Source organism: Eurosta solidaginis, chromosome X (assembly GCF_040869045.1).
Source record: "Eurosta solidaginis isolate ZX-2024a chromosome X, ASM4086904v1, whole genome shotgun sequence".
Lineage (NCBI taxonomy): Eukaryota > Metazoa > Arthropoda > Insecta > Diptera > Tephritidae > Eurosta > Eurosta solidaginis.
Window position 1 is genome coordinate 106,898,505 of NC_090324.1, and position 25,147 is coordinate 106,923,651.

Below are 25,147 nucleotides of genomic sequence, written 5' to 3' on the forward strand. Positions count from 1 at the left end.
AATGACGTGCAATGTGACCTGGGTTACCGCACTTGAAACATTTCATAACTCCGGCATTTTTCTGTTGTGATCCCTTCAGTGCTTCCAAAATTTTGTCTACCCAGTCTGAGCTTTCTTCTTCCACGCGATGAGCTTTGTAAGCGGGCTTACTCAAAAGTGACGCTGTTTCCTGGGTCAGTGCATGGGATACCGTTTCAGCAAATGTGGGTTTTGGGTTTGCATATGTCGCTCGCTTCGCCTCCACGTCCCGTATGCCTTTTATAAAACTCTGGATTTTTACCCTTTCGGTGTATTCCACGGGTGCGTCCGCATTTGCCAAATGAGCCAACCTTTCAACATAGGAAGCCAACTCTTGCAAAGTCTCATTAGCTTTTTGGTAACGGTTTTGCAAATCTATTTGATACATCTGTTTCTACAGCGGCCATCAATGCTTAAAACTGTTACGTTCGTACTATGGGATGGTCTGTAAGATCTCAGCAGCTGGTCCTTTTAAAGCCCCGAACAATGCAGCAACTTTATCTTCTGCATTCCAGTTGTTCGGTGCTGACGTCTTCTCAAATTGGAGCTTTAATACCTTGAGAGGAACAGAACCGTCAAACGTTGGGGATTTTACCTTCAGAGTAGACGTTGAAGTGTTTGGACGGTTCAATTGTAACTCCTGAAGAAAGCATTTATCTCGGCCTCCATTTTATCTTGTCGACCACTGAACCCTTCCTGAAACTGCTTTAGTTTCTCTTCCATAAGCGCTTCCCGTTGTGCAGAGCTGTGCGATGATACCTGTGCTGAAATTTGCGCCGACATTTCTCATATACATGACTCTTGTGCTTCAATTTTAGATGTTATTTCTGACGACATTGTTTTGGCTTTTGGTTGCCAATATGCAATAATATGGCCTTTAAACTTAATTTATTGCCGTCTATGAACAATCGCCACTCTTTTGAATCATATGGTTCACCAAACTGTTTTTAATAGACCAGCAATGTCTTTGCAGTAACAAACACTGTCCGTATAGTACCTACTTGGAAAATTGTTCGCGACGAGTTCTGTAATATGTTACCTTAACATCGTATGAAACAAATTTAAATTGTTGCATACGAGAAGCGTTTAGTTCGGCCTTTTCCTTTGACAATTCCAAATCCCTTATCCAATCATTGAGTTGTGCTTGTGACAAAGAGTTTTTTTCGTTTTCAGCTTGAAATCTTTATCTTTATTCTTTAATCACACCCAACAACCAATTGTTATATTTACAGTGCATGATATCTTACACATTAACATTTTAAATAAAAACTTATAATATTGAAACCAATTCATGTATGCCTTCATATCGGGTTACCTGGTTAATAAGTGATAATTTTACACAACACATACAAAAACTTAAAAATAAAATAATCCTTAACCAGTTAAGTGGATAACTAAGCTGAATATAACTAGAGAATATTTGAAGAAAAACAATATTCGGAGTACTTAGAATAGATGAAAAACATATACAATGAAGCAATAGAGAGAGAGGTATACAAATAATTTGGCAAAGTGTTGCATAACTTCGTGTTTGAACCGGGTTGTGTTTTTCAAACCTCTAATAGCTATTGGTAGATTATTCCAAAGGCGAACTGTGACAACAAAAAACTGTCGCTCGGTAACCGAGCAAATATATTTCATGCTACAGATAGCGAGTGATCGAGAGGATCTCATGAAACTAAAACGCTCCTTCAAATAATCTGGCTCATGTGTAACTATGACTTTATATAACAATGTTAAGCATCTGAGTTTTAAGAGATTTTCAAATGAGATGGAAAATATTTTTAGAGCAAACATTGAGATGTGATCATATAGTTAGTTTGTAAATAGCGAACACTTTTTTATAGAAAAATCACCAGTATTCAAATTAGTGAAGGAAGAAAGACTGCGGAAGGGCTCAATTAATTACAAATTGGCTCTACATTGTTTCAGGAAAAGAGGTGTAAAATGTATAGTTGGACCAGAAAGAACATTACCGAATCGTCACTAATTTGATCATAAAAATGACTCCAAGCATCTCTCTATGACATTAAAGGCTATAATAAGTTTCACCGGATTAGTATAAGCGGGTACATTATACAAGGAGTCCCAATTACACAGCCCGTTACCGTTCTACGCTCCGCTTTAAACGAAGTTGGGTATTCTGCATTACGACGGAATTGTAACGAGAAGAGGAAGACCAATGATTTTTCGAAATCAGACATCCAAGTTTTGTTAAAACGGATTCCTGCACGAATATAGTTGACATTTTCTGAACTTTATGGATGCTAATTTCATTGCACTGGCCTAAAATAATTTATAAAGATTTATTGATTCTTTCCGCAAGGATTGTTTACGTTTTCGCTTCACCTTCCTCTACTCCGGTAGCTTGCTTTGGCATATAGCTGGACCCAACGAACAGACACAAATTATAGCTGTCTATTATAATGGAATCAATAGCCGTGGCATTATTTGTGGAGTTGGAAAGCAACGCATACGAAAATGGCCAGGCGAGAATGGAAATGCAAATATTGCGAGATTTGCCTAATCCATTTGAGATGAGTGACGAGTTGTAAGAAATCCAACTTAAAAGTGGTAAAGTTTAATGACTTATTTTCTTATTTAGGGTCAAAAAAAAACTTTCGGCTTAATAAGGATGCTTTCAAGTATGTGTTAGATACTTTTGCGGGGCAAATTCGGCATCGAAATCTGCCCTTAATATTTTAGTAGCTGCTATGGGATTTTTTGCAGAAGGCAGTTACCAGCATGGAATAGGGGCGGATTATAATGTACGAATGGGAGAGTCAACAGTGTCAAAGTCACTGTCTACGTTTCTGGATATAATGCAACCAAAATTATGCCCTCAGTGGATAACATTTGAACAAAGTTAAGAGGAGAAAATACATGCGAAGCAAGAATTTAATGCGAAGGCTGGCTTCCCAGGAGTCATCATATCCCGCTTTGTTGCCATTAAATTGGCCAACCTCTCATACTGCACTTGTGATGGAAACATATAAAAAAACAATCACCATCAAGCCTTTTACGTTTCTCAACAAGTTTTACTTACATGTTTGTTATAAATTAATAAAAAAATAAAAAGAAAATATTTTTCCGCCACCAAATTTGCAACATAGAAAAACCGAACTAAGATCGAGATGCAGAATACACAAAATCGAATGATTCGAAGTTGGATCGAAAGAGATTGGAACACAGAGTACCAAAGTTGCCAAACCGAAAAAATTCCAATCCAAGTCGAAATGCAGAATAGGGAAGACAATCTCTTAGGGGAAAAAGCAAAAGTAGTTTTTGAATTGATTCTAACCTATCTGCATAAAATTGATAACGCGGATTCCTTTCTATCGATGCACATTCTATTATCGGTCTAAGCACTGCTGAAAAAGGGTTTTTGTAACATAAGGATCGCTAAATTCTTTTGACCATTGCGTTACGAATGCTACAACACCTCTAGCCTTATTGACAGTTGCATTAATATGAAGGCTAAAACTAAGCTTCCCTTCAAAAAACGCGATTACTCCATAAATAGTGTAAGGAATACTCCTTTAGGAGTATAGGAGTGTTCCAAAACTAATCTGTATTTATACAAAAAATATGCTCCAATTAACATTGCGATGTCCTAGGAGAGGAGTAGGTGACTCAACTCTCCCTTTGTTTGTGAGTATTTCATAGAGTACATACGTGAGAGTACTTTCCAAAGTACTTTCACTGTAGTACTCCATGGAGCACCCACAGAGGATCATATGCCAAAGTACTCCTGCGCGAGCTTTAAATATCTGCAATTTTGGTGGTTGATTTTCCATTGTTTAACTATATTTATGTCTGTCTTCGGGTGTAGGTAGTATGTATTTGTATTTTATTTAGTAGATATATGTAAATATTATGTTATAGTATTATATTTTTGAATTAAATTGGAATTAAAACAATTTGGTTTTAAAATGGAATATTTCTCTATACTATAGTATGTATACATAAAACCAGGTGCGCGGTTGCATTTTATCAGAGTTACCATAGTAAAATTTTATTATCAGTTATTTGTATGCAATATTTTACTTTTGGAAACTCTGTTCGATCCTCATCGTGTCGTACTCACGGTCGTTAAAACACGAGCAATGATCGGCTGATGGTGTTCCGCAAACGCATTGCAAAGGGGTATTGTTAAAGTACTCCTGAACAAATGCATGGTGGCAACGGCGCGCACCCACGTATTTGTTAGAGGTTCATTAAGGCGAGAAACAGGGAAGAAAGTAAAAACACCAAAAAGGTTTCGTGGTAATAAAAAGGTAATCCACAGTGTGTTTTTATTGATATAAATACAACAAGTGTTAAGAAAAGTTTTAACAGGTGTTGTGAAAATGAAAATATTAAATATATTTTAGGAAATTTTCAACTTACGTGAACGTGGGATAACGTGTACCTTTGCTGGCTGCTGGATCAAAAGAGGACGAGACTGTTTGCTACATGAGCCGATGAACCCACGATACATCTCCTTCGTTGGGTTTCCCGGCAACAAAGTTGCTGTACCGCGAGCTAACAGCGGTAAAAATCTAAGATACATACGTACTACCACTCACACATGCCTGTGTGCATTAGTCATCACAAGCATATGTGGGTGGTAGTAAACGAAGGAAAATAACTAAGAAAATTATTTTACGAGGGAGGGGAGATATATTTAGGCCTGTGGCCTAAACATACCGGCCCCCTTGCTAAGCAACAACGAAAAAATTAAAAAAAAGGGATGCCACGTGATCGCACGTCCAGTAAGGCGCTGTAACGAAAGAAGGCAGTGCAGATGCGGACTGCAAGCACTGCATGCCAGATGGTTGACCTCATGTTTCGCTCTCCTGTGGAAAAAGAAAAGAAGTTATTAGATATACGTACGTGGTTTTAAATTCCGTGCTGTAATTACTTATTTTTATGAAAAAACTCCTATTTTTGGCAGGCTCCTGAGACTACCAGCCCGAATACGGTCGGTTGGGTCAGGAGACCGCCAACTGTTGTTGCTGGCGTTCAGCTCACCATCATTTCGGCGTATATATCTGCGCCGAGTGTAAGCCGAATTGGCGATGAGCGGTAGAAATGTGGGTCGGCCAGCCGCATGAATTAGAATGGATTGGCAATCTTTTGATCTACATTTGATGGCGGACTCAACCGATAGTGGCTTGCAACTATGCTGGCTTGAGTGGTCAAGTGTGTGGATGACCCGAATTTCCCGCGAAGGATTATTGTGCATTGTCCTGATCCTTGACGCTCTAACTGTAGGTCGCGAACCAGCTCTGCATCGACAATTGTGCTTGTGGCGCAGGGATCGACTATAGCTCGAACCAAATGCAAGTGGCCCCGCGATTCGATCCGTACGACGGCAGTCGGTGCGATGGGCACAAATGTCCGCATGATGGGTGATGGGGCCGTTGTCTGGGATAGGCGTCCCGTTCGGAAACCGGCTGGTACGGCGTGTAATAGCGCTCGTCTACTGTCGACTTTGCTCGCGTTACTTTGATATGGCGCGGTTTTGTTTCGATTTTGTCTCGTTACGCGTTTAGTTGCTCTGGGCCGACCATTGGCAGCGCTTCCCTTCGATGATGTGGTATGGAGTTCGGTGTCCTGCTGCCGCCAATTGTCTTGTCCTTGTCGTTCTTTCTTGAACTTCTCCGCCTTCCGTTCATGCTGTAGCAGCGGCCGAAAACTACGCTTCCCAAGATTGCTGGTTGAGGGGTTTTGTTCGGCTCTAGCCATTTCTTCTTCCAACTCTGCCTCCTCGACTTGTTGGGCCCAAGACTTAGTTGGTCCCGATAAGTGGATCGACAACTCGTCGTCCGATTGGTTGTCGTCGCCGACGACAATGGTTTCTGCGCGTGCAGGACGTTGGTCCTCGAGGTGAAGCGTAGTATGGTGCTTCTCGTTACACCTTTTGCATCGATATTTGCTTTTGCAGTTGTCAACGCGATGAAACGGCGACAAACAATTCGGGCAGTATTTATGTAGTAGAACAGCCCGTAACCTTTCTTCAGGCGACTTGCTTCTGTACTCAGCGCAGAGCCTCATACTATGATTTCTACCACAGAGCTGGCAGGCGACGTCGAAGCGCTTGGCGCTTCCCTCTGACTTCGCCAATAGAGTTTCGAAACGGGTCATGATCTGCAAAGAATATCGGTAACATTGATCATGACCACATTAATTGGGTGGGTTCTGTTTGGGTGGCACAAGGTAGCGGAAAAGCAAAAAAGGGGAAAAATCGTATGTGATTTCAATAACCGTACATGTAAATGATGCCTTAGGGCGGCGTCAGTTAGCAGTTTACCCCAAACTTCAGCCCTGAATTTAACGTCAAACCCAATTTGTGACCCTTGAAGAAACAAAATAAAATACGACCTTTGTCAAAGTTGGAGTCGTACGCAATGCTAAATTCTATCTGACGCCGACTTTTAGGACTAGTTTATTTAGAATTTAATTTTGGTCGGTAGATGTCGCCGAAAGTAGTCCTAAAAATTTATTTTTGATTTGTGGTGAACTTTGTTTTCACAACAAGTGGCCTGCCACCACACGGAACGGTTCGAAACCTGGCTGAAAAGGTATTACAGAGTTGTCCACCATTCAACATTATTTTTGACGTGTATTGTCGATAATGTTGAGATTCGTGGAATTAGGTATTTTAAATCTCGACCACATGAATGATTGATCGAGATATGTAATACGCGACATGTGTGGCGTGTTGTGCGCGATATTTCGTGCGGCATGTAGTGCGTGACGTGTAGCGCGGCATGTAGTGCGTGACGTGTAGTGCGCATGTAGTGCGTGACGTGTAGTGCGCGAGATTCTTGCGCATGAGGCCTAACGTTTGTATTGCAATAATCATTGACAGTCAGACATTAAATGTAGAGATTTTGACATCTGCTACGCTTTCCATTTCCTGAATGAGAAAAAAAAAATGTCATTGATACAAAACACGCGGTGGTGAGTATATAGCTCGTAAACTGTTGTAGTATTTTTCATTAATTAATTTCTTCTTTTCTTTTCAGAATAAAAAGGATGTCGATCTCAACCGTCTTAAAGCACGTATTTCCTCAAAATATGGTTTGGGAAAGCTTGTCACGTTTGGTTGACGTCATTGCGGCGTGCAAATTATTAATTTTAGTGCAGTACGTGCAAGTTACGGCATTCAATGGTACACGACCGCATTCATCATCCCTTGCCCACCAGTTCAAAGATTTTTCTTTTTACATTAGCATTTGGCACACATTCTTTACGGCATTTATAAATAACGTTTTAAATAATCTGCATCAGGATCTTTTTGCTGACAGTATACACCGTTGCATTGCTGGCATTCTAGCGGGTATGAATCCACGACTCAGCGATAAAACACCATTTCAAGAAGCACGTCGCATTGTCATAGTCGGACTTCAACACATCATGCACACTGAATACAGGCCAGCTGTAATGGGCACACTTCAAATGCAAAGATTTCGGTTAGCTCGGGAGCAAAAGGCTACGCACAATTACATTTGAAATTATAAATATTTTCTAAATGATTCCGGTGTTCATTTCTCACCGAGCTACGATAATTTGTGGTATAGCAGTTAAAAATTTCAGCACCTATTTCAATATTCTTCAGCTAATGCATACAAACTTTTTTCAGAAAATTTATGACGCATCGTGGGAGCACAGGCATGATCACAAATGCTTAGATATGGTGCATTTACAGCGCAAACTTCTGAACAAAAAACATGTAAAAAAAGGAAACCACGTCGTAGATGAAATGGTTTTGTCCATAATTCGGGTAGTAAGAGCAATCCTGTGAAATTACTTGAGGATGGTTATAAATCGTGCAAGTTGGTATAATGGAAATAGAGGTATGTGCATTGACTATAAATTGTCCAATATATCCAATACGACGTTCTATACAGTCAGTTTGATGAACATTAAGGTTTGCTTTGCGACATTTAATGAGCAATAAATAACTCGACCATTGCATCCCTTACAGGGTAAAGGTATTATTAGCATTGAATCGCTTTGCTCACACATACGATAGGCAACTACGGGTACCAGACTAAGAGTTTCACTAAATATGACTTCGCCAGATTTGACTGGTCTAGCAGCTATCATATATCGGCCACTTCTAGCATCGTTCGAATCAGTGATTTCTGTAGCTTCTATATTTGGCACATCAAGTTCCTTTTCTTTTTCGGTTCTGTTGACTTTGGTTTTTTCTTCGTTGAGTAAACCCTCAACCTGTTTTCAATTATTCTACCCGTTGGGTAAAATTTCATTTACACTACTACCCTCCACTTTTGTCAAATATGATGTAAATTTTGCATTATCCTTTAAATTCAGTGCACAAAATGCCTGCCGAGTTTGAACTTTATGCAACACGCGTTGTGGATATTTGTTTGTTTCTAGCGCACAACAACAATCATACGCCTGCTGATAGTATTGCCATTCTTGCAATAACCTAGCCCAATTGCATAAGCCAAAGCTAACGCTTCCGTTTATGCCGGGGCTGCGGATATGGCTTGAGAATACCGTTGGCCTACCTTGATTAGATTCGTTTATTTAGTGCCACTTTGACCTATATAATGCGTTCCCTCCTTCCCGCTAGGTTACTGCTAGCTTTCAATGAGGGTGTGCTTGTTCCCACAAAAAGGGTGGTGCGTATCACTTTGGCAAAGTATACCGCCGCTTGTTTGCAGCATGCTCGTAATCATTGATAAATGCACAAACCCATTAATACATAATCGAAACGGTTCCTTGTTGGTAATTCAAAAGTGTGGTAGAGTTTAAGTTAATGTCAGGCAATAAGCCCTGAAATAGTTCTAACTCACGGGAAATGTCGATTCGCAGTAACCTACATGTTGCTGTGTTGCACTTCTTAACAGTACTACATCGCCACTCAACAACTGTACGTGTTTAAAATTTTGCCAGTTGTATATTTATCTGTTATTTGAAGATGATTCATAAAAATGTCTGACAAATACGCGGTACCGAATAAGTTACCTGGCAAAACTGTGTCGATCCTAGCGCATCGCAAGCGCCGTATACGTGCTGACAAAGCTACACTTGAACAACGGAAGTTTTATCAAAGCTATATAGTTTAAGAGCTGTACAATTAAATGCCACCAATGCGCAACAAAAAAAAATTCTTTTAGCTGTAAGAAGCGCAGATCATGTTGAAGCGCAATATGATTTGCCGGAAGAAATTTAGCGATTACAAGATAATTAACCGCTTGAAATACCCAAGCCAGAATCAAAACCATTCTTGCTTTCCAATCGGACACTATCCACGCTTTCAAGTAATAAACCAAGGGATATTTACATTCTTAGCCGTTTTCTGACACGTACATATGAATGATTTTTACGTTGTTAAATGTGAGTAGAGATCAGTTACGATAAAAAAGTGAAGAATATGAATGATACGAGTTAAACCCCGGTATTTTGCCATATTACGCTAAGGACACCTCCCTGCTATTCGGTTAAATAGTTAATTTTGAAACCAGAGCTTTAAAAGTGTGAAATCATTTGAAATCTTGAATCAACGATTTAAGAACTCTGTTTCTTCATTCAATCACTCCTTAGGAAAGGAAGGAATGTGGCTTACTTTTAATTAAAGTCAATTCAAGATATCAACACAAAAATTTAGTATTGTCTGTGATGACCCGCCTCTTCATTATTTAAATAGTAATAATCCACAAAGAAGTTAACTGGAAAAGGATTTTCTATTGAAATTTGCCTAAAAATTGAATAATAAAGAAGCAAATGAGAAATATTTCAACATTCCTCTTCTGAAAATTGTCATCGTTCTAAATAGGTGTTGCCAATGTACCATATAAAGGGACTGCATGAGAAGGTACTAACCTACATTCTATCGTCCTCAATTGGTGATTAAACAATTAGGGAAAAGGCAATTCATTATAAAGCTCTTAATACAAGTTCCATCATATACTCTTCTTGGCGGTATATGGTGGTGGCCGGATGGAACACGGTATCTGTACTGGTCTGAGGGTAGGCAGTCGCAAGAGTAATATAATATTTTTCTATATTTTCTATGAAAAAATACTCTTCTAAACATAATAGTTTGTAATTACAGTCAATTAACGTAGGCCCTATGGGTAGTTTTAGCTTTCTTGATAGCAAAGAAAATTGAGTACAAATCTGGAAATAGACATAATTTTTCGGAATTATGAAGCTCCAACCAAATCGCCGATAGACCTATGTACTTTGATGTATTTAAATTCAAATAGCTCAAGGCTCTAGTATCTGTTTTCGTTCTGTCGACCAAAATACCCACAATTTGCTCTCTTTGGTCAATGCGCAATGTGTTCATTCGCAAAGTCCATTTTACAATAATAGCGAAATAAGTAGGACATATAGAAGAAAGCGATAGATTGTGTTATGTTTGGACACCATGAAGATGATTTAAGGCTTTCTATTATAACAAACTACTTGAATAACTGGAAGGCTATTATTTCAATTGACCAGCTTAAAACCTTTTTTACAATTTGAATCTAAACTTAGCCTTCGAGGTAGAAAGGTAGTTGGAAATTGTATTATTATTATTTTTTTTTTTTTTTTTCGGAAATAGTGTAAAGTAATATGTAAGGTTGTAGTCCTGCCAAATCGTTGCAATTGCTAATTCAATTGTATTCTGTGGCAGGTAGTTTATCTGCGTTAGGGTGTGTTGGCCTCGTTCGGGGTGAACGAGAGCTGGGTTTTTTGGGATAAAGGAATATGCATTATTAAGGTTCATTTTCGTTGTCGTTGGGCGGAAGTAGTACCAGTTTCGGAATTGGTCTGCTAATTTGTCCCTTAATTGTATTGACGTCAACAACACGTACACGGTTATCGGAACCTGGATGTGTGTTGACGACTGTCCCCATTCTCCACTCGTTTGGTTGTAGGTTATCCTCTTTTATGACGACTAGGTCCCCGGGTTTTAAGTTGGATTGTGGATGTTTCCATTTATACCTTTTCTGGATCTCGATTCCGATTTCCATCTTTTGCAAAAGCTCTGATGAAGGGCTTTCATCTTTTGCCATCGGTTTACAATGGAGGCAGGGTTTTCACTACAGTCGAGTTCAGGTGGAGCTAAAAGATGCTCACCTACGAGAAAATGGCCGGGAGTAAGCGGCTCTAGGTCGGAAGGGTCGTTGGATGAGGGAATTAGAGGCCTCGAGTTGAGGCAGGCCTCAATTCGACATAAGAGGGTTGTAAACTCTTCGAGAGTATATTTATGATCTGACGCGATCTTTTTAAAGTGGGTCTTAAAACTTTTTACCCCCGCTTCCCACAAACCTCCCATGTGAGGAGCGCTTGGCGGTATAAAATGCCATTCTGTAATGTGATGGCTATATTTAGTCAACGTTCCGTCCCTTGCTTCACGCAGAAATGCTTTAAACTCGGATCGCAAAGATCGAGAAGCTCCGACAAAGTTAGTACCATTGTCGGAGTAAACGTTTTTCGGACAGCCTCGTCTGGATACAAATCTGGCGAAGGCAGCTAGGAACGACCCGGTACTAAGGTCGTTTGTCGCTTCGAGATGGATGGCGTTCGTCGAAAATCAGACAAACAGGCAAACATATCCTTTTGAAATTCGACATCCCCTCCCTCGGTAGGATTTTATATCGAATGGTCCCGCGAAATCTACCCCAGTGTTGGTGAAGGCCCTAGTAAAGGTGGTGCGCTCTTTCGGAAGGATCCCCATAAGTTGCATTTGCGTCCACTTCCTGTAAATAGTACAGACCTTACAGTTGTGGATAACCGACCTTATCATGACTTTAACGCGTGGGATCCAGTACTGAGTGCGGATATGACGTAGCATCAGCTGATCAGAGGATTGAACTATAAGTCTGGATAACCTGCAAGTACAAGGAAGAATAATGGCATGACTTTCTTTATGGGACATGTCTTTGGATGCCCCAGTCCGCCCCCAGCTCGAATGATGCCTTCGTCATCTATATATGGGTTCAGGGGTAAAATCTCACTCTTCCCATTTATTAGTTTTCCTGACTTCAAATTTGCGTACTCTTCTTGATAATGTTCCCTCTGGCATATTTTTATCAATCTTCGTGTTGTTTTTTCTATTTCGTCAGGAGCTATCGAATCAGAATCCCTTTTAAAAGAGGCTTTAGTTGTTGGGTGCGTATTCTGGAAAAACCGAAGAATATAGGATATAACCCGCAAAGCCCTCGGTAGATCGGAAAACCTATCCAGAATATCAAAGTTATTTTTTACCGAAGTTGTATGAACTTTCACCCTCTTTTCCTCCATATTCGTATTGTAATCTTCTTCTTGTGTTGGCCAATTTTCGTTGTCTTCATGTAACCAAGAAGGTCCCTGCCACCACAAAGAATTGTTGATTAGGTCCGAAGCGTAGAGGCCTCTGCTCGCCAAATCTGCAGGATTTGACGCGGAGTCTACGTGCCGCAATACTTTGTCTCCTACTTTATCGATGATTTTAGTTATTCGATGTGCCACGAACGTTGACCACGAACGTGGTGGTTTTCGGATCCATGCCAGTACTATAGTCGAATCTGTCCAAAGGGTTACTTTAATGTTTGAAAGTTGCATACTTTCTATGGCCGACTCTATAATTTCTGCAAGTAGGACTGCGCCGCATAGTTCCAGTCGTGGCAATGATATGGTTTTGACCGGGGCTACTCTCGTTTTGGCCATCAACAGGTTGGTGAATACTTGATCCTTTGTTTGTACCCTCAGGAAAACAGTGGCGGCATATGCTTTTTCCGAGGCATCGGTGAATCCATGTATTTCGACGCTGTCCTTTGGGGTAAAATGAACCCATCGCGATATGCGGATATCGTTGATTTTTCCGTATTCTTGCATAAATGCGGTCCAACGATCTAGAGTAGTTTGTGATACTTCTTCGTCCCAACCCGTGCCTTCCAACCAAATATTTTGCATTATAATCTTGGCTACAATTACCACTGGTGCCAGCCAGCCAAGAGGGTCGAACAGCTTTGCAATCGCAGAAAGTATAGCCCTTTTTGTGATGGCATCGCTGTTTTCAAAAGGTTTAGCAGTAAAATAGAATAAGTCAGAATGCGCGTTCCACTTAATGCCGAGTGCTTTTACCATGCTGGTGTCTTCAAACTCAAGAAAATCTTCGCTTAATAAGTGTTGCTTCGGTATACCCTGTAAAATTTTCTTGCAGTTGGACGTCCATTTTCGCAATGGGAAACCTGCCGATTGCAATGCCGATGAAATTTCATCCCTAGCCTTTATTGCAATTTCAATGCTGTGTCCACCGGCGAGTACATCATCAACGTACATGCAATTCCGCAGGATATCTGCTGCCATTGGATGCGATGTCTCCACGTCATCAGCCAGTTGGTGTAGTGTCCGAATCGCAAGATACGGAGCACAATTAACCCCAAAGGTTACCGTTTTCAATTCATAAATGTTAATTGGGTTTTTGGGGCATTTGCGAAATATGATTCGCTGATATTTTGTTTGGTCTTCATTGACCCATATTTGGCGATACATTTTTTCTATGTCGCTGTTAAATACGTATTTGAACAGCCGCCAACGTAGTATAAGAATTGGCAGGTCGGATTGAAGAATCGGACCTGGATATAAGGCATCATTTAGACTTTTGCCATTAGTGGTAGGACAAGATGCATTAAATACGACTCTGACTTTTGTCGTTGTACTTCCCTCCTTTATAACAGCATGGTGAGGTAGGAAGTAACAGTCATTTGAGTTTGGCGAAATATTGCCTATTTGTTTCATGTGCCCTAAGGTTTCATATTCGGATACAACTCTATTGTATTCCGTTTGAAGGACTGGGTTTTTCGCAAGTCGTGTCTCGTTGCGATAGAATTGAGAACACGCACTTCTTAATGAGGGGCCTAAGTTAAACTCTTTCCTAAAGGGTAAGGAGACTACGTATTTGCCATCGTTGTTCCGAACTGTTGTAGATTTGTATAGCTCCTCGCAGTAAGTATCCTCTTTATTGATGCTCCTCTTCTTTGGAATTTCCTCTATCTCCCAGAAAGCCGCCAGTTGTTTGTCTAAAGTGACCTCGTTGAAATATGAAACTAGGGTTTTATTTGTATCAACTGCATCTGTCCGGCCTGTCAGAATTCAGCCGAACACCGTTTCCTGTGCTATTAATCTGTTTAGCACATCTTTCCTAATGCCGCCTAACATAATTTGGGGGTATATGTCTCCGCCCAGAATTAGATCGACTGGCTCATTGAAAAAGAATCGTTTGTCAGCCAGTACTAAGTCAGGGAATGCTTGCCTAGTCATTGCGTTTATTTGGCAAGTTGGAAGATTCCCTGTCAATTGTGGTAAAACCAGCATGATCGTATTGATCTTGATTAATGGGTCGGTTGGTGACCGCAGTTGTATGTTGCACGCCTCTTTTACTTGTGCAGACATTGTATTATTGATGTCCGAAACTTGGGCATGCAGGTGTTTGGATGGCAGGTTAATTCTGCGCTTTAGTTTCTCGGTAATGAATGAACATTCAGATCCCGAGTCTATTAGGGCTCTCGCCGAATAGTCAACACCATTAAAATGAATATTAACCCGAGCTGTCCCTAGTAATACCCCTTTATTTGTATTTGCGAAACATGAGTTCACATTATTAATCGGAGCATTTTCCCTTTCAGCATTGCGTCGTATTTGAGCTTCCCGTGAGGTAGATGCTCCGATAGTATCTGAAGTATTGGTTGGTTTTGGCTGATTCGAAATATGAAGCAGCGTATGATGTCTTAAATGACATGTGGCACAGTTCATTTGACTGGTGCACTTTGTTACCGAATGGCCAGCAGAAAGGCAGTTTATACACCCATGGCTGCTCTTAATTTGTTCAAACCGTTTATTGGGTGTTAAACGTAAGAACTTTTCACACTTTGAAATTCGATGTGCAGGACTTTTGCACATCTTACACGTAGGTTTGGCTACACTTGCACTTGCCTGATAGGACCCTAATTTTTTAGCAGATGTATCTGTTGTCGAACGAGATACTTGTGGCTTCGAGGTTTTGGAAACTTAGATCAGTCACGGTTTCTAGGGTTTGGAAACGATTGGATAAGAATCTATCCATATCAGCCCATTTTGAAATTTCCGTTTTGTTTTCAATTGTTTGTTCCCAGAGTGCCAGTGTGGTTTCTGGCAGTTTTGTGGAACATAGATATGTTATAATTGCATCCCAATTTGATATGTCTATATGATAACATTGGAGCGCCGAGATGCAATTATTTATTTCACGTTGCAGTTTCTTTATAGAGCTACCGCATTCACTCTCAACTGCTTTCAAACTAAAAAGAATTTTTAATTGGGCGTTTACTAAGATACGTTTATTTTCGTATCTATCACAAATATTTTTCCACGCTGTTTCGAAACCGTCTTTCGTTAAAGGACATCGCCCAACTATCTCTTTGGCCTCACCTTGAGTCTTTTGGTTTAAATAATATAATTTTTCTACTGCTTCGAGGTTTTTGTTACGTATATATATAGCAGTGAACATGTCTCTAAATAAAGGCCAAGAAAGGTAATCTCTTTTGAAAACGTCCGTATCACACGGTGGCAGGCGCACGCGATATTCCGTCTCCTGAGCTTTCTTCTTTCTTTTCAGCTTTCTCAAGTTTTTCCGAAAGTTCAGCCATCGCTGCCTGGCACTTGAGAAAGCTGAAGTATGCAATTTTGTGCTTCTTTTTGATGGCCGACAGCTCTTTTGCCTCCAGTTCTGAGGAGCTCAAGAGTTCTTCATATGTCTGCTTCGCCTTCTCCCATAGCGATTTCAACTCCTCCTTTTGGACTAAGAGGGTGTGTTTTGTATGGTCTGAAGGGGACATATCATGATAGTCATTTTCAAACTCAGTCACTGCCTCTGCTTGGCGTATATAGGTATCCATTATATTAAATGAAAATTTATTGCAATATTAATTAATTAATTGCCTTTGCGGAGAGTACTGATTGAAAATGAACTGGAATGATGGAATGTATTCGAGAGAGATTTCTCGGTGAAGTGGCCCCGAAGCTTGCAAGAAAGCTAGTAGTTTGAGGGAATGTCCAATTGCGTGGTGGCAACGGCGCGCACCCACGTAATTGTTAAAAGAAAGTGCTAATGCAGCTGTGTTAACGAATTGTGTAAGCCAATAAGTACTGGCTAGTGAAAAAGTGGTGTTAGTGAAAAAATATATATAAACGCTCGTTATGGACTTTTAGAGAGCCTAACCAAGGACTGTATTAAGACTTTTACGTGATTAGTGTCTTTATATCACCAAAAATAGATCAGTCAAAACTGATTTGTGTATTGCCGCAAGTGAGAAAAATGAATTCTTCAATTTTTTTTTTTTTTTATTAAAAAAATGTATGAGAACTAAGCCTATTGTCCACCCAAACAATAAAATCGTACGTGTTTTATAGTCAACGTGCTTTGTACCACAACAACAACAAAAAACGCAATTACAGTGTATCTAGTGGAATTGAGCAAAAGTGATTTTGAACTTGGTAACGATATGTTTTTTTTGTATGGAATACAAATTTCCTATAAAATATACCACGTTATTTAACGCTAATTTCTAGTCAATTTAGCTTGAGAACAAAAAATTTTTTGTGATGTGACAGTGAACTTTGAGTTGAAATTGAAATTTGTGGTTATGTTAACCGGTACAGTGCAGTGTCGTACTACCTTGAGCTGTGTCCGGACAATCTTACCGCTGGTGGGGGATTGTTCCAGATAGTCACAAGGTGAAGGTGTACAAACTTTAACTAACTGCCTGTCTTTTGTGGAGATAAGTGTGTGCACGAGAAAGGGCACGAATTAAAAAAAATGTTCACTGCTAATATGCACTCAAATGTAAATAAAAATATACCAATTTCAAATTCACTTACGCGTCACTAAAATCTTCAAAGTTATATTTTAACACTTCGAATTTTTATTAAAAAATTTTTGTTTTTTTTTTTTTTTTTTTTTTACATCTATTCCCTATGCACGGAATATATTAAACCACGTACCTTGGAATATGGAATTTCGTTGAAGTGAAATCTGGATGCTGATGTGATGATTGTGTGTTTGTTGTTGTTTGGATATTAAATGTTTGGATGTTGTTAATGTCGCTCAAGAATGATAGGATGTTGTGGGCCAAAACTTTGTGTATATTAATATCGTTCCTTGCTAAAACGTGGAGTGGACTGTATGATAAATATATCTGGTTCTCTTAGTTCGGCGTAGATGGACCATGAACAAATGCGTGGTGGCAACGGCGAGCACCCACGTATTTGTTAGAGGTTGATTAAGGCGAAAAACAGGGAAGAAAGTAAAAACACCAAAAAGGTTTCGTGTTAATAAAAAGGGAATCCACAGTGTGTTTTTATTTATATAAATACAACAAGTGTTAAGAAAAGTTTTAACAGGTGTTGTGAAAATGAAAATATTAAATATATTTTAGGAAATTTTCAACTTACGTGAACGTGGGATAACGTGTACCTTTGCTGGCTGCTGGATCAAAAGAGGACGAGACTCTTTGCTACATGAGCCGATTAACCCACGATACAGCTCCTTCGTTGGGTTTCCCGGCAACAAAGTTGCTGTACCGCGGGCTCACAGCGGTAAAAATCTAAGATACATACGTACTACCCCTCACACATGCCTGTGTGTATTAGTGATCACAAGCATATGTGGGTGGTAGTAAACGAAGGAAAATAACTAAGAAAATTATGTTACAAGGGAGGGGAGATATATTTAGGCCTGTGGCCTAAACAACTCCAACATTAAAAAAATGGAACACGTAATCCAACAATTTTTGTAGGGTTGTTATCCATCAGCTACTTGCTCCAGGTTGTGATTGTTAATCGAATAGGAAGCTGGATTAATAGGTCTACGTTAAAAACACATGTATGTATTAACATTCCTTTAAACTGTAACGTAGGGTTACAATACTTCGACCCCCACTGCAATCCTTTTTCACCAGCGCCTGAAAATATACTACATATAGTACATAAACAGGCAGCCAAAAACAACTATTACATAGCAATGCAGTAGAATGCCAAATTAAATGTTATTTTATTAACTCATCATAAAGACCGTGACACAATGACATCTTTCATATAGATGCGTTTAACAAAAGCTTATGCGTGACAGTAGCAGCGCCACAATCAATGATGCAAGATGGCGTAAACAAAAGTCAGCTGATGTTTATTTTCGCCAAATGTGTAAGTTTGTTTATCTAAAAAAGCGTAACGCTTTTGCGATGCGAGCAGGCAACAATTTTCACAAAATAACGAAATTATACTTCTTTCATACATATATATTATCATTATAATTAAATTATACGCTTTCATCAACTTCAAAAAGGGAAAATGGGGAGATTACAAAACGTTCACAGACAATCGCTTCGCTGCCATCGCAATCCCGACTGATACCCATCAAGGGGAACGTGCATTCCGTAAGGTCGTCGAATTCGCGTCGACTCGTTTTATTCCCGCCGGAAGAATCGCGGAAATCTGGCCACACTTTCCAGCGGATGCCGCAACTCTAGTGAGAGAAATAACAGACATTAACAAACGCATCAGACAGCATGCGAATAACCACAAGCGGGCGAAATGGGAGGAGCACCTAAAGCATTGTAATCTCTCTACCGGTGTGGGTAAGCTATGGTCTACCGTAAGGTCCCTATTGAACCCAACAAAGCACAAGGACAAAATATCCATCACATTCGGCGATAAAGTGCTGTTAGGTTCGAAAAAATGCGCAAACGACTACCTCCCTGATCGCTCCAGTTTTTTCGCCTCGCAAAACCTGGCATTTTCGCCGACTAAATCCTCTGCGACCTTATTTTCAACATTGACGTCACAAATGTCGACCATTTTGAACATCCACGTCGATGGCACTACACTACCGACTGTCCTACACCCCAAAATCTTGGGTGTGACGTTTGATCAGGATCTACATAAATTTGTGTGAGCATGCAGCCGAAATTGTACCGAAAATCCAGAGCCGTAATAAAATCCTCAAATCTCTTGCTGGCAGTACTTGGGGAGAAGATAAACGCTCATTACTACTTACAAAGCAATTGGCCAGCCGATTGCATGCTACGCGTTCCCTATATGGTCGCCAAGCCTAAAAACTACTCACTGGAAGAAGCTACAGGCCTGCCAAAATACTGCTCTCAGAACCGCCACGGGCTGTCTTCTTATGTCCCCAGAACACCACCTACATAATGAGGCGATAATAATCCCCATCAGGGGGAGAAATGATATGCTAACCAAACAGTTCCTGTTGAATACCTAGAAACCTGGGCATCCCAACAGACATCTGATTGATGAGCCAACACCGCCCAGGGGCTTCAGCATTATGAGGACACCATCAGCTAAACCAAACCTAATGGTGAGTCTTTAAATTTAAGACAGGTTCTGTAAAAATCTTCATTTTACTCGATATTTATTATTTACATAAAATTAGCACCTTTTTTATACATATTTTTATTCGGCAAATTCATTAAGTAATTATCAGTCCAGTAGTGTGAAAAAGCTGCCTTCTAATTCAAAATCTTTTTCGATTCTGTGCGGGGCTTTAAGCCATAACGTTCTTCAAAAAACTTAAATATTTGTTGCTTGCTCGTAAAATTGTTTTACTCCAAGCTCAGCTTCCTTTTCATATGACTGCTCCACATAAATGTAAGATGATGATGAAAACATTGAATATGTATGTGATTACCAGCACGTGTGGCTAGACACATTCCATCGATGTTTCGGCTTTCCCGCAGGGTTCGTAAAAAGTGTAGGATTTGAAAGTAAACCTCGTGCTGCCATTACACCATCAGCCTGTGTTTGTGCATGGAAATTTTTAGCGTCTTGTCAGGTGCGTATACAGAGTCATTCCACTTATATCTAACAGAGTTTACGTTTTTAATTCATTTGAAAGAATAACTACATTTCATGGTTCTTAAAACTAACAGAGTATATTTCATACACTTCATTATAATACATAATATTCTTCTTCTTCGTTTCCATCTTCCTCGGGTTGTGATTTCATCATGGCTATCAGGTATTCTGTAACATGTTGCCCGAAAAAAATAGGTCCCCTTCGTGTTTTTGTTCGGTTGGCTGGCCACTGGTACTGCTCCCTCCGTTTGCCCCCGCTCTGACGTCTTTTTATTTCGCCGCAGTTTATGCCTGCTGCAGATGCTTTTTTACTCTATTTTCTACCATGCTTGGCGGCTTCCTCTTACATGGTTTGATGGCATCCTGGATGTGTTGTTGTCGGTGGATTTGTTGGTCGAAGGGCATAGGCAGTCCCTGCAGAGGATGTTGTCTTGTCCACACGTGGAGCAGAACATTCTCCAGCGGCCCCTGCATTGGAAGCGGCGGTGTCCGCGTTCCTTGCAGCGCCAGCAGCACTCCTTGCTATCGTACTCCTTTTGAAGATGATACAGGCTGTGGATCGCCTCTTTGACCTGCTTCGCTTCCTCGCTTTTTAGCAGCTCATATTCCTCCGTTATTTCCAGGAGCTCATCGATCGTCTTAAACTCGCTGCGCTTGACGAAGAGGCGGTATTGAACGCGTGGGCCATCGTACATTCGCTCGAGGTGATTTTCCTTGCACATTGTCGGATGCTGGCGGATCAGCGTTTCCAATGCGAGGACGTAGTCCTTGGCGTTTTCTCGGCCTTGTTGCCTGAGTTTTCGAATGGCCTCTTCTAAATGTTGAAGATGACGCTTAGGCAGAAAAAAAATTTTCACCTCCCTTCAAAAATCGCTCCAGTGGTTGATTTGTTGCTTACGGATACGGTACCACTGGAGTGCTTTGCCACGCAGCAGTTCCGGCAGCGTTAGGAGGAGCCGGTCGACGGGGATGCGGTAACATTCGGCGAGCTCCTCTATTCTCTCCAGAAATTCGTGCAGCGACTCTCCCGAAAAATGCAGATCCCAATGGCGGACGGTATTCATTAGCTCACCGGTGCTCATTTCGACTCGTTTCGGTGGTGCGCGTTCTCTTTCATGCGCATGCGGCTGGGGACTATGAATCGGGATGGTGGGGATTGACTTGGTCGGTGGTGTGAGGGAGATGTTTAGTGTCGGTGATGGTAGTTTAACTGGTTTTCCTTCGTCCTCTTCTACCTCCTTCTCCAACTCCTTCAGTAGGTCTTCACTTGATTTCCTCGTGCGTTTTGCTTGCACGTACGTGCTCAGTGCGCGTCGTAGATCGGCTACGGTTTGGCCTTCCACGGGAATGCTATGCTTCTTACACTCCTCTATCAGCCTCTCCCTTTTCAGTAAGTAGATCCAATTGAGTGAGTCGGTATTCAGCATCGTAGCTTCGGGGGCCGTTGTGTTTGTTGTTTCTAGCGGTGTGTTCGTTGAACCCGCCCCGGCAGTGTTGGTGGTGGTTGTAGTTGTTTTTCCACGGTCATCTGCGGAGGAGGGTCCCTGCTCGGGCGCCATTTATGAGGTGGGTTTTGTCTAAGGCTGGGGTAACGCTCAGTCAATCCAGAGTCAAGTAAAGGTCCCACAAACCCCTACTGAATAAATACACGATATTTATGTGTTACGAACACACGCACACACGGCTTGAGATATTAGGCGGGCAGCAGCTTTCCGTCGCAAAGTGGCGAGGGGGCGGAGCGGCGGCTAACCGTTGGAGTAGAGGAGGTTTGGTAGGGCGGTTGAACGGTCGGGTAACGGACGGACTGGTACGTCGGTACGGAAGCAGCGGCGGGATAGAAGCAGCGGCTTAACGGAGGTAGGATGGCAAGCAGCCAGTGGCTGGTGTAGCAGCGGCGGGACGGATGCCGCGGCTTAACGGCGGTCGGATGGCAGACGGCCAATGGTCGTCGTAGCAGCGGCGTGACGGATGCAGCAGCTTAACGGCGGTAGGACGACGAACGAGCACCGGTCGTTGTAGCAGCAGCGGCTGAATGGCGATACGACGGCGAACGGCCAGTGGTTGGTGTGGCAGCGGCGGCACCAGCAAGGCGGGATGTGCACGGCGGTAGTATGGCGGATGGCCAACGGTCGGCGTAGCACCGGCGGGATGGAAGCAGCGGCGGCACCAGAGGGGTGACGATGCGACGGCAGCGGCGGTGGGCTACGGAGCGCGTACCAGGGCCGTGGTGAGAGGGGAAGTGGACTGGCGATGGGGTTAACCTGGACAGCGGCAGCTCGTTCCTGGCGGGGTCGGTTGACGGTATCGGCGGGATCGGATTCATCGGCAGTCTTCGGCAAAATCGATAGTAGACCGGTCGGTCACCTGGGGAAGAGACTGCGAGGACTCGTTTAGTGCTGGTTTCACCGCTGGACACCCCCGCCTCCCTACTTGCACGTTAATAAAAGGTGCGTAAGGGGGGCGGGGATGTACCAGCCGTCACGCCGGGACCTTACGGTAGACCATAGCTTACCCACACCGGTAGAGAGATTACAATGCTTTAGGTGCTCCTCCCATTTCGCCCGCTTGTGGTTATTCGCATGCTGTCTGATGCGTTGGTTAATGTCTGTTATTTCTCTCACTAGAGTTGCGGCATCCGCTGGAAAGTGTGGCCTGATTTCCGCGATTCTTCCGGCGGGAATAAAACGAGTCGACGCGAATTCGACGACCTTACGAAATGCACGTTCCCCTTGATGGGTATTAGTCGGGATTGCGATGGCAGCGAAGCGATTGTCTGTGAACGTTTTGTAATCTCCCCATTTTCCCTTTTTGAAGTTGATGAAAGCGTATAATTTAATTATAATGATAATATATATGTATGAAAGAAGTATAGTTTCGTTATTTTGTGAAAATTGTTGCCTGCTCGCATCGCAAAAGCGTTACGCTTTTTTAGATAAACAAACTTACACATTTGGCGAAAATAAACATCAGCTGACTTTTGTTTACGCCATCTTGCATCATTGATTGTGGCGCTGCTACTGTCACGCATAAGCTTTTGTTAAACGCATCTATATGAAAGATGTCATTGTGTCACGGTCTTTATGATGAGTTAATAAAATAACATTTAATTTGGCATTCTACTGCATTGCTATGTAATAGTTGTTTTTGGCTGCCTGTTTATGTACTATATGTAGTATATTTTCAGGCGCTGGTGAAAAAGGATTGCAGTGGGGGTCGAAGTATTGTAACGCTACGTTACAGTTTAAAGGAATGTTAATACATACATGTGTTTTAAACGTAGACCTATTAATCCAGCTTCCTATTCGATTAACAATCACAACCTGGAGCAAGTAGCTGATGGATAACAACCCTACAAAAATTGTTGGATTACGTGTTCCATTTTTTTCATGTTGGAGTTGTTTAGGCCACAGGCCTAAATATATCTCCCCTCCCTTGTAACATAATTTTCTTAGTTATTTTCCTTCGTTTACTACCACCCACATATGCTTGTGATCACTAATACACACAGGCATGTGTGAGGGGTAGTACGTATGTATCTTAGATTTTTACCGCTGTGAGCCCGCGGTACAGCAACTTTGTTGCCGGGAAACCCAACGAAGGAGCTGTATCGTGGGTTAATCGGCTCATGTAGCAAAGAGTCTCCAGGGCCGTGGTGAGAGGGGAAGTGGACTGGCGATGGGGTTAACCTGGACAGCGGCAGCTCGTTCCTGGCGGGGTCGGTTGACGGTATCGGCGGGATCGGATTCATCGGCAGTCTTCGGCAGAATCGATAGTAGACCGGTCGGTCACCTGGGGAAGAGACTGCGAGGACTCGTTTAGTGCTGGTTTCACCGCTGGACACCCCCGCCTCCCTACTTGCACGCTAATAAAAGGTGCGTAAGGGGGGCGGGGATGTACCAGCCGAGACACCGTGGGTCGAACCGTGCGCGGAGGGGAAGTGCACCTTAACGGCACAGCGATAGCCCCTGTGCGCACGCATCGACTCACGGCTGAAACCAGAGCTATGGAGAGGGGTCGTACGGTCGTTCTGGCAGCGGGTCATTGCTTACCAGATCAGGGCGACGGAGGGAAAAGTAGCCCGAAGACACCACTCTCGTTGTCCTGGTGCACCAAGGGTTGACTCACGCCACTGCCGCACCCTCTTCTCCCTAGCTAACTAGTGGGAGTGGTCCCACCGTTCCGGCCAGCCTATTAAACCAGATCTGTGGGGAGGGGTGCTTTGGGTCATTGAGGCAGCGGGCCGCTCAACACCAGGGTGGGCGACGGAGGGAAAAGTAGTCCGAAGACACCGCTCTCGTCGTCCAGCCCTGGTGGAGGGTGACCCGCGCCATGACGGCGCCCCCTCCCACGCAACCCGAGCTGAGGGGGAAGGGGGCATGTGGTCATTGAGGCAGCAGGCCGCTCAAGCACCAGGGTGGGCGACGGAGGGAAAAATAGTCCGAAGACACCGCTCTCGTCGTCCAGCCCTGGTGGAGGGCGACCCGCGCAATGACGGCGCCCCTGCCACTCAACCCGAGCTGAAGGGGAAGGGGGTATGTGGTCATTGAGGCAGCGGGCCACTGAAGCACCAAGGTTGGCGACGGAGGGAAAAATCGTCCAAAGACACCGCTCTCGTCGTCCAGCCCTGGTGGAGGGTGACCCGCGCCATGACGGCGCCCCTGCCACACAACCCGAGCTGAGGGGAAAGGGGGTATGAGGTCATTGGGGCAGCGGGCCGCTCAAGCACCAAGGTGGGCGACGGAGGGAAAAATAGTCCGAAGACACCGCTTTCGTCGTCCAGCCCTGGTGGAGGGTGACCCGCGCAATGACAGCGCCCCTTCCACTCCGCTGGCTAGCCGGAGTGGTTAGTTTGTCTTTAACAAGACAACCACTCCCGCTGGCTCACCTGCGAGGACTGAATTGCAAAAATGCAAATTCGATGTTTATATGGGTGGTGCCACAAACTGGTTGAGAAGTCAACGCACCATTATTGTGCTTTTTCATTGGTTTGCTATTAGTGGTTGTTGACTATGCTATACAAGCATAAGTACAAGGAGGTCCAGGTTTAAGTGAATAAGGAAATACAGGGGGTGGTTACGTTATTGTAACGCTACGTTACAAAAGAAAGTGAAACACCTAGATCTTGATCAAGAAGTAATTCCAACAGAAGAAATTTTAAATAATATTTGTTGGTATAATGAGAAATTTAAAAATTATGCTCTTGGATGCATTCAACCATGCAATTTTAATAAAAATAATAACGGTAATTGGAACAAAATTAAAATTAAAACGGTGACGGATATTGGAA

At 42.4% G+C, this 25,147-nt stretch overlaps 2 protein-coding genes across 8 annotated transcripts in view; both read right to left on the reverse strand.

Annotated features, from left to right (window-relative positions):
• The window catches only part of CaMKII (Calcium/calmodulin-dependent protein kinase II), a 3,892,153-nt gene that overhangs the window by 3,800,772 nt on the left and 66,234 nt on the right, over positions 1-25,147 (reverse strand). The window lies entirely within an intron of this gene.
• LOC137235420 (uncharacterized) lies at positions 4,264-17,724 on the reverse strand. Of its 2 annotated transcripts, XR_010947889.1 has the most exons (3): positions 16,993-17,724; positions 4,922-6,150; positions 4,264-4,856 (listed from the first exon to the last, which is right to left on the reverse strand). XR_010947889.1 is itself a non-coding variant. In XM_067758394.1 (2 exons), exon 2 carries the CDS (start codon positions 6,145-6,147, stop codon positions 5,116-5,118), a length of 1,032 nt encoding a protein of 343 aa, XP_067614495.1. In that variant the 5' UTR covers positions 6,148-6,150; positions 16,993-17,724; the 3' UTR covers positions 4,264-5,115. The 2 variants fall into 2 exon arrangements, 1 of the variants encoding a protein (XP_067614495.1); XM_067758394.1 differs by having other exon boundaries at positions 4,264-6,150.